Source organism: Corvus hawaiiensis, chromosome 7 (genome assembly GCF_020740725.1).
Source record: "Corvus hawaiiensis isolate bCorHaw1 chromosome 7, bCorHaw1.pri.cur, whole genome shotgun sequence".
In the NCBI taxonomy this organism is placed as follows: Eukaryota; Metazoa; Chordata; class Aves; order Passeriformes; family Corvidae; genus Corvus; species Corvus hawaiiensis.
Window position 1 is genome coordinate 2,876,059 of NC_063219.1, and position 21,016 is coordinate 2,897,074.

The 21,016-nt window shown below is 44.3% G+C and overlaps 1 protein-coding gene across 7 annotated transcripts in view; it reads left to right on the top strand.

Annotated features, from left to right (window-relative positions):
- Positions 1 to 10,695: 10,695 nt before the first annotated feature.
- The window catches only part of FN1 (fibronectin 1), a 52,007-nt gene continuing 41,686 nt past the window's right edge, over positions 10,696 to 21,016 (top strand). For 4 of the 7 annotated variants that reach the window (XM_048310340.1, XM_048310339.1, XM_048310342.1 and 1 more), the window contains exons 1-8: positions 10,696 to 10,894; positions 11,131 to 11,259; positions 12,741 to 12,878; positions 14,665 to 14,796; positions 14,924 to 15,061; positions 17,438 to 17,596; positions 19,004 to 19,204; positions 19,667 to 19,846. In XM_048310340.1, coding sequence (XP_048166297.1) covers positions 10,738 to 10,894; positions 11,131 to 11,259; positions 12,741 to 12,878; positions 14,665 to 14,796; positions 14,924 to 15,061; positions 17,438 to 17,596; positions 19,004 to 19,204; positions 19,667 to 19,846 — 1,234 coding nt within the window. In that variant the 5' untranslated portion in view covers positions 10,696 to 10,737. The remainder of the gene's footprint in view (positions 10,895 to 11,130; positions 11,260 to 12,740; positions 12,879 to 14,664; positions 14,797 to 14,923; positions 15,062 to 17,437; positions 17,597 to 19,003; positions 19,205 to 19,666; positions 19,847 to 21,016) is intronic. The other 3 variants (XM_048310343.1, XM_048310344.1, XM_048310345.1) reach the window with 2 other exon arrangements.

The following is a 21,016-nucleotide window of genomic DNA, read 5'->3' on the forward strand; positions in this document are numbered from 1 at the left end:
GGGGAGAGATAAAAAATGTTCTCCCTGGAATATTTTAAACCAGAAGCATTCATCATGCACAGCATACCCTTATAATCTGACACAGGGGTTTAGGGTGACAGTGCAGTTCACTGCAAAGCTATTGCTACTGCAGTGAGTTATTGTGTTTATACTTTCATTGCCTCTGGCAACTTGCAAATGGTGACAGGTGAAAAGTTTCCTTTTTTCTTTGCAGGATTCAGCAGTTGCTTGCAGCCTCATTCAAGTTCTTTTGCAGCAGAAACGACTGAAGACTGATTTCTGGTCATTTCCAGACAGTTATGGACACTTGCTGAGCCTCTTCCTGACAAAAAACCCCCTTTATTTTTGGGAACTCATCACTTACAGATGATGTTTGTGATGCTCTCCCTGGTCTTGGCTCTTCTGGCACCAGTTTAACAAGGTCATGTCTTCCAGTTCCCACTCAATAAACATTATGTAATTTGTTCATTTCGACTGAATTAATATTTAGTAGACACATGAATACAAATTGGAGTATGAATCTAAATTTAAAACTCCCAGGTCACAACACCCAGAAGTTATGCTTGGACTTAAAATCAATATCAAAAATCAGTTTTGTAAAGGAAGTTTCTTCTTTCAACAAGGCAAAACAAACCAGTGATTGATATCCAGTGTGGCATTTGAACACCAGAAAGTGCTACCTTCCATGGAGGTGAATGTAGTTCAGTTTATTTATATTCTACCATTTAGGAGAGAATTTTACCTAAAAGGACTTAAAGATGTAAGCAGTCACCCGTAGCTGAGGCATGTCTGCAGTGCCCCTGTGCACTCATAAAAATAAATGGTGTGCATAGCACCGAACACACTATGGTGCATAGTTTTTAAAATTAATTTTATCTCTGTATGACCCCTGATTTAAAGTGCTGTGATTTGCAAATTTTTCGAGGTGTGTGTCCCACCAGCAAGGTGTAAGTATGCCTGGGATGCTCTGGCATATTCTTCCATCCTTAAAAAAAGGCAATAATTGTATGTACCACCTATAAATAAACAGATTTCTGGAACAACTCGGTAGCCCTGAAACCTGCTGTGTGGCACTCGAGGACAAGCACAAATTAATCATTTTAAGATTGTCCTGAGGATGGATTAAGCTCAGGCCATTTCCTCTTCCCTCCTGCAGCTTGGCTGTATCCAGCAGTGTTGGAAGGCACATTTTGTGTATCTGAGAACCAGATCTGAAAAGCCATTTAGCACCACTTATTAAAGCCAGCTAAGAGCATAAGCACGCAAATAGTAACTCATGAGGTCTCACTGATTCATGGTATGAACCTACACAGCTCTCCAGGGAGGGGGCTTTGGCCAATATGCTTAAATCATGGGAGGGATTTTTCTAGATGCCAAAAGGATTAGGACGCTTCGTTTTCATTAATAATCAGGCACTGTGCAAGGGCCCACCATGTCTTTGAAAATTCTTCTCCACGTGTTCGTCTCAGTATGAAATCATCTGGTGGGCTGCATCCTCCAGTGGGTGCATATCTGTTTGTTTCTTTTAAAAAGCTTGACTGCTTCCAAGAGCAGGAATAAACTCTTAGAAATACCTAATTAGTGTATTCAGATCATAACCAATACAGCATTACAGGTTTTTATTTCCTGTTCTGTGTTGATTTTTAATTAACACTGACATTTATATATAAAATACTTGGTTTTCAAAAGGCCAACTGGAGACCCTCTTGTGGATTACCTCATCCAAGCACAGATTTTTTGGTGTGCATATTTGTAATTGTTTGAAGGTTTTCCAAGCATATCTTAAAGTCATACCACAGTTTTCAAACACACTTATAAGAATGTTATAAGGGTATGAAACATCAAAGAAAAAAAATTAATTTTACACAGTAACGGTACTTAGAGTTTGTGACAGACACTGGACGTGGAAAGAATATTTAGGCCCACATCCTGTGAAGGCTGGCACACAAATTTAGGGATATAGCTGCAGTCCATGGATTTGGAGATGGGCATGGACAGTATGTATGCTTTTGTGAGATTCCTCTGGTCTGCTTCAAAGTCAGTGGCACTTTATGGTTTTGATTTTGGCTTTTCTGTAAAGAAGGAAGAATTTCTAATGGTCTGAAAGCATCAATCCTTCCCTGAGAGATGAGACAAAAAGAAAAACATTAAACAGAAATTAGGAGACTGAGCCTGCTCCCAAAGAAATGAAGGTCAGAAACAGTCTCATTTTAATGGAACCAAGTCTAGTAGTAAAATTTCTGCCTTCCTCTTAAATATTAGTCTTCCTTTGCTTCTCTTCTCATGTGTCTGCCACAGCTCTCATCTCTCCAGCAGCTGTGATCTGCTGCCAAGATTTGCTCTACTCTCCCTGTAATTTATGACCCTGTCATGAAGTTTATTCATACACACTTTCCCAGTGGCAAGGCTGAGGATACCAAGGTATCTAAACGCTGCTCACAGAGGTGCGTGGAGCGAGCTCTGGAGAGACAAAGCACATGCCTGCCTTTATTCAGGTGACAGCTGAGGTAAATCAAATAGTGGAATAACTGCAACAGGTAAAGCTACACACTTTAATTAGTCTTTGCAGGGTCAGAATGGGAGCCTTTGAGCTGCAAACCCTCACAGATCTCCAAGCTGAGAGCCAACATCAGCAAGGAATTCAGTGCCTTGGGTTGCCTCTGGCCTAACAGTGCTTCCCCCAGCTGATCTGCTTTCTCTTGGCAAGGTTTCTACCAGACACTGTTTCTACAGGAGCCAGGGGCATAAATGACATGGCTGTATGCACTCAGGCACTAGGACACCAAAATTTACTGTCTTTCAATGAGATTCAGGCTCACAAGTCTCTGGGACCTGGCCTGTCAAACAATCTTAGGTCATAAACACATGGGAAGTAGATGTCCTTTGGCCGACGTGAGCCCCAGGCATCTCAGAGGGGCTTAAACACCAGTACTCCAGAGCCCAAAGCTTTACCACAGAGTCATCTTACAACAACACTGGCAAAACACTGGTGATTTTTCTGTGATCCTTAGGATTCTCTTGTCTTAAAGATTTCTTTCCCATGCACAGATGCTCAGTCTTCTATAAAAAATTCCTATCAAAGGTATGTCTCTCTCTTCCCCACTTTTTTTTCCCTATAAGAAATGTCTCAGGCTATTTTATTTGATAGAGGAAAAAGAGTAATTTTTTAAATTTATATTTAAGGAAATATTTTCTAAAGAAATGAGACTTACACAGGCCCTTTGCAGCCTTCCATTTCTATGTCCCTGTGCACCACTGAAACAAAATTCGAAAAAAGGGAGAAGGAAAAGTCCATCAGGAGATAAATTCTTTGTGTAGCACTAATTTTCAATACTACACATGACATTTTTGACTGTAAATTCATTGAAGAGACCTTCTGTCAAAAACTTTCCCTTCATTTTATGGGCATGTAATCTTCATTTTATACTAATGCACTCCATGGAAAATGTGAATGTTGTTCCTGGAAAGTGATCTACGACCTCTTTCCACATTGTACATAAATCTGGAGAGTATAATCAGATGCAGAAGCAATATATATCTCCACACTCTGAAGCTCTACCTTCCCCTATAAATCTTTCAGATGTGGAATGGACAGCAAGTGGGTTTATACTAATCCTGCCAGATTAATACCCCAATCTGATGATAGGTATTTAGGTAATGTTTACTTCGATTTCGGCATGACCTGGCTAAGCAAAAATGTGCCTCCAATAAGTATAGCTGGCTTGGGACATATTCAATCAGTACAAACACCAGATGCATCATCAAGAGCTTTGGGATATTTGTTTTTAGCATATGACCACAAGATATGATGCAGCTTTGAAAAAGGTCCTACTTCACTTAATAATGATGTTCAGCTTTTTCGGTGTTGCCAGAAGCTATCCTGGAAAACATAATGAGAAACTTTCCTCTTCAGACTGTGTCAAACTATTCAGGCTTTTTTCCCCCTTTGAAACAGCTTTTTTTTTTTTCTCTGTTTCCATGTCTGTAGAAATGCTAACCATTACCCTAAATTAGCCAGCTAACAGGCTGAAATTCTGCTCTTTTTAAGAAAAGTGTGAATTTTCTTGCTCAGTTCAAGGGGCTGGACTGCAACCATCTTATTGTAAGGTAAGAGATTTAGTTTTCCCCCCATTACATGCCTAAGTGCCTGCCTGACCACTGCTCCCATGCCATTACAGGGAAAGTGTAACCCAGGAAGTATAGGCCAAACTACAAAGCCATCCCTCCGCCCAGTAGTCAAAGGTGCTGGCTGGTCTTGAGAGGAGAATTCTGCAAGAGAAGAGATGTGTTTGAATCACCAGCTTTCCTGCAAAACACTTTGAAGCTTTAAATCAGTGTGTAAGTGTTTGGAAGCAGTGAAACAGATTCCTGGAATATGGGCATGGCTCCTTGTTCTGGGCAAACTGACTTGTTTTCTCTTGTGATGTCCCAGTGGAAAACCTCTTGCAGCATCTCTAGCTAAGCCAATCCCACACATGTCATGGCTGAATCCTATCAGTGACAATACTTCAATTTCCACATGAACTCCTTTGGTGTGGCTGTATCAGGGTAGATGGCAAAAAGAATAATGTAAAATGGCCCATGAAAACCATGTATATTTTTGTTACTACAGTAATTCATCGTCTCAAGAGTGCTGATGAAACTCTAGAAATACTGTCAGAAAGGTAAATGAAGTGAGTGATGGCTGTTGGAATGCTCCAAATCTGAAAGATTTCATGGACAGGTAGCTCACTACAGACTGAAAATACGAGCTCCAAGCCAGTCCAAGATGCAAAGAAACCCCCAAAGCATAACAAGGACCAGAATCAAAAAACATATGCAGACTATTATCAGTTTTGAGTGCCAGAAAAAAAAGTCTAACCCACGATAATCACCAGTTGAAAGTAAAGAAAGAATTCAAAGGATTAATGACAGAGCAGAAATTTTCTGAGTCAGTCTTGAAAGTCCTTTGCCATGAGGCCAGCTTTCAACCAAAATGGATCCAAGCACAACTAGAAGGTAACATGAAGCCACCCCAGAAACAGTTAAACAATGAGACGTAGGTCTAAGGTAGCTCCATTTGCCAGCTTGACTGTCATTACAGGTTCCCAATGGAAGTGATGGGAGGAAAAAATAATTTCAATACTGATGCCTATAAAGAACCAAAACTGTCCCTTGGCAAAGCTCCCCAGGGAAGAATCATACCTGTAAGAAGCCCTGACTTCAGACTAATTACGAGTTGACAGATTGACACAAAATGAAAGTCCGGCCTGCTTTATTACAATTTCTTGCTAGAAGCTCAGCCTCCACACAGGGTTTGAATAAGTCAGAAATAGCCCTTCTGCCTTATTCTGGGCCTCTCTCTGGGCTGGATTCCCATCCACAGAAGAGAAAGAGTTGTGAAAGTCCCACAGGAGAAGTGACACTACTGCTGGGCCATAGAAACTGCCAAGCTAAAATGAATACATCAGAAACCAAGGAACATCTTGCTGGCCTGGACTATCAGGAGGCAGAGGGGAGAAAAGCAAGAAGAAGAAAGTGAGAATGAAGACAGGGAGAAGACTCAAGTTCTACCCCAGAAGCTGGAAAGTATAGAGCAGGAGGCCAATGAGAACTTCTGGGCAGGGCTGAAAAACAAGTGAAAGTGAGAGCTTCTCTCATCTCTGAGAATGCAGCCAAAAAATCAGATTACTTACAGTAAAAGCAGAAGAAGGAAACAAGAAAAAAGAAAACCCCCTCAAAACTGGCAGCAAACAACTATCCACACTCCTTGGCTCCATGTAAAGCTGGGTGGAAGGGGTAAGAAGGAAACAGGGGACAAACTGCAGCTTGGAGCCAAAACATTTCCTTTGGGATGCTCCTGGCTCAGTTCAGCCCTTTGTGACTCTCAATCTCAACCCCTTATGCACTCCCCTATAATCATCATAATATGTGGCTGTTTGCTTGCTCAGTGTATTCAACTTCCTCACAGCAAGCCAAGCTCAACCCAGCACTAGCATTTATTTCTGGATTTTAACCAGGCCTGCCTAAAACCAAACAAGACTCAGTGTGGTTTGCCATATTCACTGGGAGAGAATAAAAGGAATTGCACTCAAACACCAGGGTTTGTGGCCAAGTTCACCTCATGCTGCTGGTGGTGATATCACTGTTATTTCACTTCACTTTAGTACTTTTAAAATTGCTCTGGAAAAAGGGAGGGTTTCAGCTCTGTTTCTGATCTTTGAGAGAGATGCAAGTGATCCTAACAACATAGACATAACTAACAGTTGTCGTTTCATTAAAAGAAAAAACCTTTATTACTCAAAAGTCTAATTATTGTTAGAAACCCGTAATGACTAAGTAAAAACAGCCACCAGAATGTGAGCAGGGCAGACATCAACTTGGGAGATGCAACAGCCGTTGAGACAAAATAGTTCCAGCTCTGCCTAAAATAACATCTTTCAAGAGCTGGCCCCATCGTGCTTGGTGTCAGACACCAAGCCAGGTCCCACAGTCCCAGTCAGTGATGCTCATGACACATCTTGAAACACCGACTCAGACCTCCAGAGCTGTCCTGAGAGTTCCCAGAAGTGCTGCAGAACTCCTCTGTCGGGGCATCAGGATGCGGTTTCCAAAGGATTTAGGGCAATGTGAGCAGGATTCAGGCATCTGTGAAAGTCTCTGCCAAATACCTCAAAATGTGATGAAGAACAGGTTTTCAGCTCTTTGAAGCTGGTGCTGCCCATTCAGAAGCTTCACCTGGGAATGAGGGACTGTGCCATGCCACTTGTCTGCCAATTCCCATTGTCATGGGTCTACTGAGAGTTCTCATTTTTGCTGATGGTTTGGCATCAGGAAGCATGTCAGGATCTCTGTTTCTGTTCTTAAGTAACGTGTATGTGATGCAAACACCTCCTTAAAAGTCAGGAAAACAAACAAACAGCCTGAAAGCCCCAGGAGGACTCCTTTACCTGGGAAAGAATGAAAATCTCTTCCCCCTTGCCCTCCAAAGCCACTCCCCTGATTTTGCAGGGAGTAGCTCATGAGGGTTAAATGCCTGGGGCTGACAGTACTGCAGACTCTAATGCAAAACAAGAGCTGTGGCTGCAAACTTCTCATCACTGGCAAACTACAACAGTTTGGGTAAACCAAACTAAATACCCTAATCCATGGACAGCTAGAGAAAGGAAATGCGTTTTTCTGTGTTGATGACACTGAACAATTCGTTGGGAAGGACTAGGGAGGAGGGAGAAGAGAAGGAATTTCCACTGAGAGTGCCAAAGATGCAATTAATGTCCTGTCACGGAGCATTTATATGCGATGAAATTCATTCCTGTGCTGAGAGCCGGCATAAAGTTACGTCTCCCTGAAGTTGCAGTTAACAGGCAGAAGGAATGGATTTCATTTCAAGAGCGATGTTCCGGATTCCTGGACGAGACACTCAGCAGTGAATAAAGCACTGTGCAGTAGAGCCTCGGCAGCCTTGAAGTGAATTTTGCTGTGACCTAACAAAAACCACAGACTTGAAATTGTGATGATTCAGAAATTTTCAGCTCGCAACAGGGGTTCTTGCAAAATATTTGGGAACTGCAGGAAGCATTTAATGGTCTCCCTATGTCAAGGAGAGGAATCCTGACCTTTTCTCTTCATGATTCTTGTTCCTTATAAGCAATAATTTTAGGAGATGATTAAGCCTGGGTGGCCTTTTTTTCTAAGGTTGCTTATAGAATAACAAGTGACTTGGGTTGGTCCTTTCTGTACTGATTCACCTTCTCTTTGCTATAGGAATTTGCAGAAGAATGACTACAGGGACAGATCGTGCTCCCAGTCACATGTGGATCCCCACAAGGCTGTGCAGCAAAGGAAACCAAGTAGAGAGGTTTATCTGCAGAGCAATACAACGGAGAAACAAAAGTCAGGAGAACCTTATAAGGGCATCTGCCTTTCCTAGCCAAGAGTCAAAAAGGTAGGATTTCAGTAGGAAAAAAATTTGAATAGACCAAGAACATGAATCAGAATACCAATGGCTAAAGCAGAGGTTTGGGACATTCCTAATCCTTATTTGGATGCAGAAACCATGAACGGGTGGTTTATAAATTCAAACTGATGTCATCTGAAGGAAGACTTCAGGTGAATCTTCCTTTCATTTCCTCTTAGCTTGAGGGACAAGCTGACAGCAGGACAGACAAATGAGCTACATCCATTTCCTGAAATAAATAAGAGACTTCTCTCAAAGTTTAACAGCATGCAATATAATAATTACTACATGCTTGTGTTGTAATTACTGTCAGAGATTCCTTTAAAAAAGAAACCAGGCTGTTCCAAATCATCTTGAAATACTATTCATAAGACTATTTCTGCCTGCTTGTAAATGATGGCTATGCAAGAAACTAATTTGAGCATCACTGGAAATTATAATTTTGTTTTGTATGCTTCCAGTAATGTTTTCTCAAACAGGGATCTTGCATTTGTCCCTGTATTTGTGTAATTATGTGGAAAGCATTAGACACAGTCACACGCTTGCTGACACTGTCTTTTCTCATTCAAGTTTCAGACAATACAATTTTCAGTTTGTGTAAATACTTATACTGCTCTAAGACCTAAGAGCAGTGCAAAATGATGTGAACTGGACTTAAAACAGACAGAAATTAGGTCAATGTCAGTAATTTAACCTTTACAGGAACTATACCTGATATAGGAACCTTTTATATGCCACTTGCAAGTAATGGCTAAAAGCAGATATTTCTTCCTCGTGTTTCCACCACATCCTGTTCCGTAGGTAGTTAGCTCTTACACTTAAGCAGTTATATATCATAACTGTTATATATCATAACCCTCCTGTCCTGGAAGACTTCTCATCACCCTTTCCTTTTCCATGTCAATTGAGCTTAATTAGCAGCTTGTATCAGCAGCAGGATCTGTTCACACATTCATTGGCTCTATACTCAGTAACTGGAAAAATGACCTCAAATTGCCTCCTCATTGCATGTATGTATGTGCTTCCTAGGATGGAAACTCCTCTTTTCCACTGACTTCCACTCAGTAATTCTTCCTTTGGAGCAGGCTAGGTAAAGTACATCCAACGCTCCTACAGCAACGTTTTCTGACAATGTGCTTTTCACCTGGCTTTTATCAGAGAATTCCAGACATAAGCTGGGATGTGGGATGGAATTTGAGGATGACACATCATATCTTAGGTCTCAGAAAAGCAGGAACAGTTTCTGAAAGCAGGTTCTCATTTCAAGAAAATGGGTATTTGCTGGTTTATGATGCTGAGTCCTACTTCAAAAGCTAACACTCTCCCTTGCTGTGGCCACCTTAGTTCTGTGAATATTCTGAGGGATAATGTGTATCTGATGACTCAAAGAAATAGATAAATAAAAAAAAAAAGGCAGTGCGATAGATCTAAAAATAAAAATTAGGAAAGGTGGGAATTAGCTCACCACAGCTCGCCTCAATTGCCAGGTCAGGTTTCAACTTCCAGTAAGTTTTCAGCAGAGTAGCTTGTGTAAATGTATCTGTGGGCACTCCTCATACAGGGGAAAAGAAATTTCCTTGAAAACAGATACCTGACATCACAACTATGTGTTTTCCTGGAACAGAGCACGCGCTGGATCCGTACTCTGCCTACTGACATAGTCTTCATCCCACGAGTGATATTACTGCTTGCACGTCAGTAAAGAGAACACGGTGGGTTTGCAGGAAGTGGAACTAGAGCGTGGTGCTCAACATGCTAAAGAACTCATGGAAAACTGTGGATGTTCACCTTAAAGATGTCTGGAAACACCGTAGACTACTTCACACTCAGGTTTGCCTGAAGAGTTGCTTTTATACATTAAGAGCCACAGCAGACTTTTTAGATTAATAATCCCTTCGCCAAGACAGAGTGTGTGTGAGAAGCACGAAAATGGTTAGCAACACAACCTTCCTGTATGATCTGAATTTGGGTGCTGGTCCAGGCGCTGCAGCAGAATGAGGCATGCACCACGCTTTGTTCACTGGCAGTCTGAGAGCCACACTTACTGTGCACATGCTCTGTTTTGCACTATTCCTTCAAATTAGGGAAAAGAAACCCCCCCAGAGCAGCAGAGATGCCCACGGGAAGAAGACACAAGAAAGAGTTTGACAAAATTTGTGTACAGCAGGGTTACATTAGGGCGGCACACTGAAGAACCCTTCTACTTAATAAAGGTTCAACACCTAAAATTTCTGGTTTTCACTTTCCTTTTGTTCTCAGGGTTTATTTTGGACAGCAAGAAATAAAATCAGAGAAAGAGGGTGTTAAATTTATTTTGAACGGAATGCAATGACACCGATTTTTCCAAGTGAGGTGTGAAAGCTTTTAACCTTGAGTTCCCAGCAGCAGATAAAACATCACTCAGGGTGTCTATTTCCAACCCCTACGTTACACCTCACCTTCTCCCCGTGCAGAACATTACTCCTCCTGAAGGGAGAAGTATCCGCTTACAGGCAGCGCTGCTCCAAGGAAAAAAAGAAAAGTTTGCCTCTACCCTCAAAAATAGCCATTTTGTTCAGCCAGATGTTCTACAAAATGGCACGGCCGCTGTGCTTGAGGGGGGCCGGGCCTCCCACCCGGCGGGGCTCGGCGGGGCGGTGGCGGCCCCCGCCCGGCCCCCGGCGGCGCCGAGGCCAATGGGCGCTGGGGCGGCGGCGGCCGCCTCCTCCCGCCCAGCCCGCCCTATATAGAGCCCGGGCAGCGGCGCCGTGCCGTCCGTCGGGCTGTCTGTGCCGAGCCGTGTCGAGCCCAGCCGTGCCAGGATGCCGGGCCGCGCCGTGTGGCGGCTGGCGCTGCTCGCCCTCTGCCTGGGGGCCGCGGCGGTGGGGGGACATCGCCGCGGAGCCGGCGGCAAGAGCCGGCGGCAAGCGCAGACCCAAACCACCTCGCTCCCGCAGGGCACCGCCGCGCAGGGAAAGCGTGAGTACCGCCCCCGGGCAGGGCACGGCGCGGGGCTTGGCACGGCAGCGCCGGTGGCCCCGGGGGGCTTTGTCTGTGCCCCGCGCTCGCCCTTAGCCGCGCCTCGGCTCGGCGGGACCCGCACACGTGTGCGCCCCGCGCCCCTTCCCTCCCGGCTGCTGCCCTCGGTAACGCCGAACTTTGCTTTCTGTTCCCCCTCTGCATCCCCATTCCTCCCTCGCCTGTTCTCCCCCCAGAGACCTGCTATGACAATGGACGGTACTATCAGATAAACCAGCAGTGGGAGCGTACTTACCTGGGAAACACTCTAGTCTGTACCTGCTATGGTGGGAGCCGAGGGTTCAACTGCGAGAGCAAGCCCGAACGTAAGTTGGTGGCCCCTTTTGTCTGCATCGAGACCCCAGCACGGCTTTTGGTGCCGAGTAAGCCAAGCCTTGTACGAGTTAGGGCTGGCAGCCCAGGTTTTCCGCTGAAGTTTGGTACTTAGGGTCAGTAATGGGATCTACACTCAATTACACTGAAGATCTGGCTTGGGATTTTAAGAAATGCTTTTCATTAGCGATGGGCCTGCCACCAGAATCTTGAGCCAAACATCACTCATCTCTCTGGAGGATTGGATCTAAACATTAATTTTGGAGCCAGCCTCTTCTTTATAATGAACTGAACTGACTCCTAGACTCTCACGGGGAAGTTCAAATCTGGAGTCACTTTGCAGCTCTGGCTCTGCTCTGATTGCTTCACCCCAACTTTTCATAGCTGTGCAGTGTCGTCAGCTTGTTTAAAAATATTTCAACTTACAACTTTCTGCAGCCTCCTTGCCGTGCTGTGAGCCTTCTATAATTGAGTGTAAAATGAGATTGTTTAGTCTGTGCAGAAGAAGTTTAGGGAACAGAAAGAAGTTTAAATGCAAGGTCTGCTGGAGGCTGCATCTCTCCAGGATTAGGCGTAGTTCAGATTATCAGATGCAATTGATCTGTATTTATTGGTCTGAAGCCACTGGTTTGCCGTAGTTCCTTTATGTTGCTTTGGAGATAGAAGAGACGAAAAACTGGTTCCTGGCTGACAGTGTTCATGTAAGACAGATGTGAGCATCTCAGCCATCTGTTTGGAAGGCTCGTGTGCTGTCTGCCTCACGGCTGGAGTATTTTAAGGAGTGCTCAGTCCCCTTACTTCATAAAAGAGGGTTCAATTTACTTTTCCTTCCTCTGCAGAAATTCCCAAGTTTTACAGTTTTGAAGTTCAATAGCAAGTTTTCCTTATGACACAGTGAACTTTATCTGCCCAGTAGTGAAGAAAGTTGTTCTGCTTCACATCTTGAGTCTGGTGGCAGCACTGATGTTCTGTAATCACTTACTCAGGCATGAGTGTGGGCAATACACAAGTAGTGAACTTTGCTGTTGACTTTGGTGGGAGTGCTGCAGAATTTGGGATTAATCTACTTAATTTTTGCTAAATCAGAGTGAGGAGGATTAGCGTGACAAAGGACACAGTTTTCCAGGGGTTGTTTGCTCCCTCCTGTCTTCTCTACTGTTGGCTTCAAACAGCTGGGATTGATGCTTTCAGGCGTGCCTGTCATGTGCAACTTTTGGTTCCCTGAGGGAGGGAAGAAGAGGTATCTGAGGTTATTCAGCATCATGGGCACCTTGAGAGGGGGCAAACTTTATCCAACTTTTTCTCTGCTGTTTCATCCTATGAAGAAAGAGGGGACTCATAGACATTTTTCTCCAGAAAAAAAGGAGTATCTGTGTGAGGAGGCAAGGAATGTGTTTCTGTTGACTGTATGTGTTACTGGTGTGGTTACATGAAGTTGATTTTCTTTTAATTTTTTTTTTCCCCCCCCTTATAGCTGAAGAGACCTGCTTTGACAAATACACTGGATCCACTTACAGGGTAGGGGAGACTTACGAGCGCCCCAAGGACTCCATGATCTGGGACTGTACTTGCATTGGAGCTGGACGTGGGAGAATCAGCTGCACCATTGCCAGTATGTAACTAAGAGCCTGTTCCTAGAGCTATTGTTCCTTCGTGTCATATTTTCCAGAGCAATTTACACAATATTCCCAGTGCCTATTAGCTAAAGTTGAATGGGGTTTAATCCAAAGCCCACTAAAGCTTTGAAACTGAAAGTCCTTGCCCCATGTACATACACAACCAAACTCCTCTTTTATTCAAGGGGTCAAGTGCTATGTGAGAAAACATAGGCCAAAAATTACTGCTAGTGTCCAGCCATACAGATTAGTAATTTATTATATACAAGAGTGTATATAATACACAGGTGCAATTATGAAAGTAGATTTTTGACTGGGAAAAAGTCTGCTCTGCAGCTGGTGAGTCAAAATAACACCATCAGCATTAATGGGACTACTTAGAATAAATGATAATAAATAAATGCCAACTGAGAGCCAGTCCTCCATCCTCCAAAAATATCATTGAACACCTGTCTCTAAGGGAGCTGAGATTTGATATCCAGACAGCAGCTTAATGTGTTTCTGCAACTCCTTTTTCACTAGCCTGACCCATACTTTCCTCTTGCTCTTCTCTCTCTTCCCTTGGTCCTTTCTCCCCAGCTCCCCTTTCACGTCTCTGTCTGGAAATCCTTTCCTTATTGAGTCACTGAATTGTTCACAATTTCCCTTTAGTTCATAATTAAACTTTCTGGGAGCACAGAGGAAGATTGCTGTGTGTAAGGATTTTTAGGCTGAGATTTCAAAGTCTCTGAGGTATCTTTTGAGAAAAGTCTTGCTCTTAAAAGTATCCAGTTTCTTGTTTAAGACACATAGGCAGATCCTAGTAGTGTTGCCACAGAGGACTCGGAAACCAGCCATCATTGTAACGTGGGAAAAAAATAAAGCATTAAAATAGAGCTGGAGCCCCTCTGAATTTAATGGCATTTTATTGGGCAGGGATGATAAGTGTTGTAAGAAAGAGTCAGTAAGGAAATTGCAAGTGTAAGAGCAGCCTTGTTTCCTCATCATCAGCCTAGTTTAGAGCTCACTGGAGAGTCTCACTGACTGCAACTGGCTTTGAATCAATCTTCAGAACTCCTACATTCCCTGCTTTCACAAATGAGCCCACAGAACATTTTACTGGCTCTTAATAAATGATGGGATGTGGGTGTTTTTTCTTTCTTGCTATTTTTTTTTTTCCTTGTATTCTTCCAAAGAAACGAGCCCTGTGTTTGCAAACTGCAGTGTACCGTGCTTCCCTCCCTCAGCCTGGGCTGCCTCAGAGCTGTGGGGCACTGCTGGGCTTGAATCTGCCTTTCCAGGGTAGGCTTTCCAAACCCAAGAGATCTGATTTCCCACTGGCCTGTCACACCAAGCACCTCCTTATCCTCCACGTGCTGTCCTGGCCACCATGTCCCTCATGAATGGCCACAGAGAAGCCCAAGGGGCATCACTTCCAACAAGATGGAGGCAAAACCTCCCGCACCAGCCCTCAGCCTGAGAACAGGGTGTGAGGGAGAAACAGCACCTCATCACTTCTTGGCATTCCCTTTTCACCAGCCAGGCTTTGGCTGTGGTTTGGAACATGGAGAAGTTAGCTGAGGGAGGAGGACAGGGCCTGGGAAATACAGAAAGTGGCGGGTGCCAGTGGGAAAGATGGAGCACCATTTTACAGGCTTATGTCCCCCCTCATCCTCCTCACTGTTCCCCCTCCTTGCTGCCCCACCCCAGCTGACCCCCTTTGCCCCTGGCCAGGTGGCCCTTGTGACCACCATGCCATTCCTGATGCGTCCCTCAGCTCGGCTCCCCTCTCTCCCACCACAGATCGCTGCCATGAGGGTGGCCAGTCCTACAAGATCGGCGATACATGGCGCCGGCCCCACGAAACAGGCGGGTACATGCTGGAGTGTGTGTGCCTGGGCAATGGAAAGGGCGAGTGGACCTGCAAACCTGTGGGTAAGTGGCTGCTCCGTGCTCCTCCCTCAGCACAGTCAGGGTGTGTGGGCCCTTTTTCCTTGTCTTCCCTGTGGTGTCCCCCTGTGGGAATGCCCTGGGTGGGCTCTGATCCACTCTCCCCTCACAGCCGAGCGATGCTACGACAACACAGCCGGGACATCCTACGTGGTGGGAGAGACCTGGGAGAAGCCCTACCAGGGCTGGATGATGGTGGACTGCACCTGCCTCGGTGAGGGCAGCGGCCGCATCACCTGCACCTCCAGAAGTAAGTGCCAGCCTGGCAACTGCTGGCTGCTCTGTTTTATTTATCTTACTTAATTTTTCATTTATTTTCTTACTTACTTTCATCCTGCATGGGAAAGGAAAGTTATTCCTTCATCTGCCCTGTGCAACTAACAGTAGTTGGAGAGGGATGGCCATGCCCTGGGAGGTGGTGGGAAGCAGACCCTTCTGAGGGAAGAGAGGCCTGTGTGGTGCCCCAGTCACCATTTGCAGTCTGGGAACATCCCCCAGAGCTGGTGATCAGTGCTGGCGTCAGAGGTGCCTGGATTATTTGGGGATTTAATCTCATGGAGAGAGAAGGGTTTAAGGAACCTGCATGTCAGCTGAGCCATAGCCAAGCATCTCCCAGGAAGTCAGGGAAATTGCTTGGCCCACAAAATGGCAGAGAGTTTAGCCCAGGATGCCTATTTCTGTTATTTCAGGTAGCCTTCTGAGGTACAGTCTGGAGTTTTTAAAGTTAAATACCCTTTCCAACAGCAGGATCTGCAAGATTAAAATATTTTCTTGTTTCTTTCTCTCTATTACTGTTTTAATTTATGTGTCAGCTAAACCAGGGCTTGTTTTGCCTGCACTACCATCTCCTATCACTTTTCCCACCCCATTTCCTGCTCCAGCAGCACAGGTGGTTTTGTTTTTTTAAAGTTTTTGCTTCATTGAGGGACATTACCGTAAATACTCCCATTTTATTTGTATTTGCAAAGCAAACAGGGCCCTTAAAATCCAAAATCTTGCTTGTTTGTTGACCTCCTATTCCAGTCCTGTTAGCTCCACCACAGAGCTTGCTCCTATCTCGGGCTTACACGAGTTGCCTCAAGAAAATTTAACTTTGTACCTTACACCTTGGTTATGCAAGGTTTGAGAAACTCTTCTGTAGTCTTTCAGTTGCCTCGGGGCACACAAGTAATGGATTTTTGCTGATACAAACAGCAGACATGTAAGAATAAGACACTAAGGAGAGTTGAGATTAAAATGGAAGATCTGGAGAGACTTGTTCAAGAAATAAGCTGTAAAAATCAACCCAGCCTTGACAATATTAAGTCTGTTAAAGACATACAAGGAAAAATCATTAGCTGTCAAATAGGAATGAATAAAACAGAATGTGTTGTTTGTGAATTTTGGAGGACTTATTATTACTAATAAAATGTATTTGGCAGTAGCTTTCTTTCCATAACTGAGGTCTGCCCTGTTGTATCATGGGGGAAATTCCAATTTAATGACCTGTTCATTTTTCATTTTGTTTTCCAATTACATTTGAATAGAGAAATTCAAATTTATGTATATAAAATGATACTTCTAGCCCACAAAGTGGCCTAACACTTCAAGTGGGTGCTGCTGTTATATATATTTTATGGCCAGCATTTTTCAGAATCACAGCTGTTTGCTTCAGTGACATTTCAGCTTTTCATTGAGAAGAGTGTCCATGAGACACGTTTTTTTCACATTTGCAAAATTGGATGATGAATACCTCACCAATTTACCATTCTTCTGGCAAATGCTCAATTTCTGGTCATTTTAGCACTGTGAATCAGTAACATGTTTTCTGCATTCACATTCTATCCCCTGTGCTCTCTCAGTGGCAATCTGGCTTAATGCATATGTCCTTCCACAGTTCTTCATAAATCCGTGTTCATTGATCCATGATTATATTTGAGCCACTGTATCAAGTTTCCCTTGAATAAGAAGGTAAAATGTTGTAATGGAAGAAGAACTAGTTAATCCATGTGGATCTGGCATCCAGACAAAAGTAGTTTGTTGTGCTGTCCTTTGAACCCTTTTACTCAATTCATTGCGGGCTGTGGGTTATTGAAGAGATTTAGAAAGTCTGGTACTCCTGGTATGACTTGAGCAGCTTGTGTTAACTTCACTGCAGCTTCATGCAGGCTTGTTTTGGAAGAAAAGTGGGATTTTACATGTTGTCCTCAAACAGGTTTTAGTCCCTTCCAGATGAAAGAGAGCCCTGAAATTGAACTGTACCCTTTGTGTAGTATGAAATGACCCAGCTACAAAGACTCCTGATTTTTTTCTTAAAAGAAAAAAAGGGGGCATTAAAACAAGCTTTGAAGGTGCTGGACAGAATGGGTTTAGAATGACTTTAAAAAGTAGCTTTTTGACAACGGCTGCAAAGTGAAAGAGCAATTCTGGAAATGAATGGAAATTTGGGATGCTCTCAGCCTGTGCGGTTTAGTGCAGGCTTTAGTGCACGTAGGAATTGCAATGGTGGGCTCCAGAGAATGAGGTGGGCCTTTAATTCAGTCTTCAAAGTATGAGCTTGTTTGATAGAGTTAGTGGCTGAGTGCTAGAAACTGCCCAGTGAAGCCACCCAGAGCAGGCACAGCTGAGAGTCGTGTTCCTCACACAGATCGCTGCAATGACCACGACACCAAGACTTCCTACAGAATTGGGGACAACTGGAGCAAGAAGGATAACCGTGGGAACTTGCTCCAGTGCGTCTGCACCGGGAACGGCAGAGGCGAGTGGAAATGCGAGAGACACACGGCCCTGCACACCACCAGCACTGGTAAGTGGGGCATCGTGGCATGGAACGTAGGGAAAGGGAACATGAATGGCACGTTTTGACAGGTTAGGACTTGGAGTTGAATTGTTCCATCCTAATTCAGGTATTTCAGAGTCTTGTCTGGGAACGATCAGCAGCAGAGAGGGTCAGAGTTCAGGAGATGCTCCTTGTTTGTGCGTGTGGAGAGAAGATCAATTGATACCTTGTTTCCGTTCACGAATGGGGCTGGCACATACACATGGGATTGCCTGCACAATCACAGGGCCGTAAATCACATCTAGGGCCCTGCATCCACAAGAGCTATCTTTGTCTTGGGAGCATGGCACTCCAAGTTAATGTTTGAACTTTATGTATTTGCCTCAGGGTAACTTTCTTGAAATCTCCTTAATTTAAGCCCCACTGAGACCATCTGGTTTCTTTGACATGATAAATACACCTACTAATGGGTGAGCTTTAAAAACCCAAAAATGTCAAGGAATGTATACAACGCTAATACATGTACGTGAGAGAGCTTGTAATTTCGGTATGAAATATTGCCTAGTTTACAGAGAGCATATCTTTTGTGCCCAAGGTTTAAATCTTCAGCTCCTAAATTCTTTCTTTTTGTCATTTTAAGGATCTGGGTTTCTTATCAGTGAATGCAATGTAGAACTTCTGTTTTCCTGCAGTGCCTGCACTAAAGTTTTCTTGGTAAATGACCTTTAACTCCATTGGGTTAACTTCAAATTCTCAGAAGGTCTAAACTTCAAAATGCAGAACACTTCAAGGGTGCCAGTATTTTGTTTCCATTATTATTTCCCCTATTTCAGCAGAGCTGAATTTGTGGAGGTTCCTGTGGGAATCATTAGCAAGAAATTGATATGATGTAGACAACAAAAAGCCTGTTTGCCTCTCAGTATTATTCCAAATGATAATGTGCCAAAAACTTGATTCAAAATTTTAAAATTGCCCAGTAAAAGAATACATTTTCAGTTTATTCTTCTTGTTTTTAATGAAAAATTCAAAACTGATCCTTTTTGCCTTATCTCGCTACTTCCTTGGTAATTTTTTATTGTCTTGTCACTGATCTTGATTTTTCTGTTCTGCAGTTCCTTCAACTAACCTTTTTTTTTTCTGAAAAAAAAAAAAAGGTTTTCTTCACAATTCCTTTGAAAAGCAGTTTCTAAATCCCTTCTAAAGTCATTCTACAGGGCTGGAAACCAGAGGCTGTCATTAGCAGAAGGGGGAGTTGCTCTTCTAATTTTGAAAATTGCTAAATGGAGTAATTAACTGCATCTCAGGAAGCTTAAGAGTGTTGTGCCTTCCATCTGATGGAGTGCCCCAGGTTTTATTATCTCAGCATTTTACGGCAGCATTCTGTTGCTGAGCTTTTCACGCCACGTGTCCCTTGTGTCTCGTGTTGTGCCACAGGCTCTGGCTCTCCCAGCATCACCAACGTGCAGACGGCGCTGTACCAGCCCCAGCCGCAGCAGCCCCAGCCCCAGCCCTACGGCCAGTGCATCACGGACAACGGCGTCGTGTACTCCGTGGGCATGCAGTGGCTCAAGACACAGGGCAGCCAGCAAATGCTGTGCACCTGCCTGGGCAACGGAGTCAGCTGCCAGGAGATAGGTATGAGTTGGTGTGTAGTGCCTGTTCACGCCTGTGAGGTCTCTAGGGCTGTCCTGTGGTGTAATTTCCAAGTAGAACCCTCTGTGTGCATATCAGAAATGTACTCTGAAGAAGGCATACTGGAGAAAGGTGCAAGGGGGGAAGAAATGGTTTGGTTATTCAAAGCCTCGTTCTGTAGGGCAGAAATGTTTCCCAGTGAGCTATATATAACCTGCTGAGGGGAAACAGAGCCCTTGGGGAGCAGCATTAATAACTTTATTCAAATGGAGCTGCGATAATATATGTTTGGAAAAGAATGTAAAAAAATGCCACAGCTGTGGAGCTGCCTGTTGGTGTGTATTGGCCTGGGTCCATGGCAGTCAGTGTGGGTTCCCAGCAGCCAGCAACTTGGCCTGGAAGGGCTGTTTTAGAGCCCTGACATTTGGGGATTGCAGTCTAATGCTGTGATTTTTCTTTTTGAAGCTGTGACCCAAACGTATGGTGGCAATTCTGATGGAGAACCCTGTGTCCTGCCCTTCACCTACGATGGAAGGACTTTCTATTCCTGCACCACCGAAGGCCGCACAGATGGACACTTCTGGTGCAGCACCACTTCCAACTTCGAGCAGGACAGGAGATACTCCTTCTGTACCGAGCAGAATGGTGAGCTCTTCTTTTAGAGGGTCTTCACATGCATGTGACCCTGGTGTAGGGATGGAGGAATGAGCAGAGGACACAGTAACAGGCTGCCTGACCAGTTCCAGCAGTCTGGAGGGACTTAAGGTAGTAAGGCAGTGCTGTGAAAGGAGGGCTGCCTGATGACAGAGCACTTGTGTGCTCTTGGCATCTTTGGAGGGTGTTACAGATGTACCCTTTGAGTCCTGTTCTCTCTCCTCTGAGCTGACCTTAGAATGGGAGTACCTGGTCAGGGTGGCGCTTTGGCCCAAAGGATGCTTATCTTTGGCTTTGCTTGGGTGAATTGCTTCAAGTAATGCCCATATTAGGCTGCAAAGAGGAGGATATCCATGGAGTACAGTTTGTCACTCCCTCCATCCTGGCTATCTAGCCAGGCTGCCATATATAGCAGTGATCTTCATGTGATTTGTGGTCACCAGTCAAGAGCTGGGGCATGACTAATGCAGCAGCATTCCCTCTTGTCTGTGGATGGTCAGTGTTCCCTTTGCAGCACACATCTACCTGTGTGGTTGCACTTTCTGGAGTGCCTGTCAGACATCCATGGAGCAGTGTCCAGGCAGCTTCTTTGGGATCTGACCTTGGAAAGAGTATTTCATGTTCCGCCATGAAAATGCTGCTTTTTACACTGCATAGACACTTCTAAAAATATTCTGTTCTACTTTGGTTGTTTTTTTCCTGATAAAAGTCAAGCCTTTCTCTGATGGGCATATAGTATTTTCTTTTTAAAAAAAACAAACAAACCAGCCACCCAAAAGCAACAACAACAATAAAACCCCTCCCCTCCCTCCCTGCCCCCCAATGAAAAACAAAACACTGTCCCTGTCCATGCACACATTCAAGTTTTAGAGAGGCTTCTTGTGATACACTGTGGAAAAGAGAAATGTGATGGAGAAAAATCTCAGTAAATGTCTTCTTGTTCACCAATATTTGTAAAGCAGAGTTGCTCAAGAGGTGATTAGTTCAGGTAGATTACAGCCCTCTTTCCACTGCTGCTTGCAAAACATGAAGCTTCCAGCCTGCAGAGAGGTTTTGGCTTGCCCTGTTGTACATAACTGAACTGTAACTCTTTCCTGAGGGTGAAGGCTTCCCTTAGAGCTGAAAGGCACTGCTGGGAAATAGCTCCAGTGAGATAATACC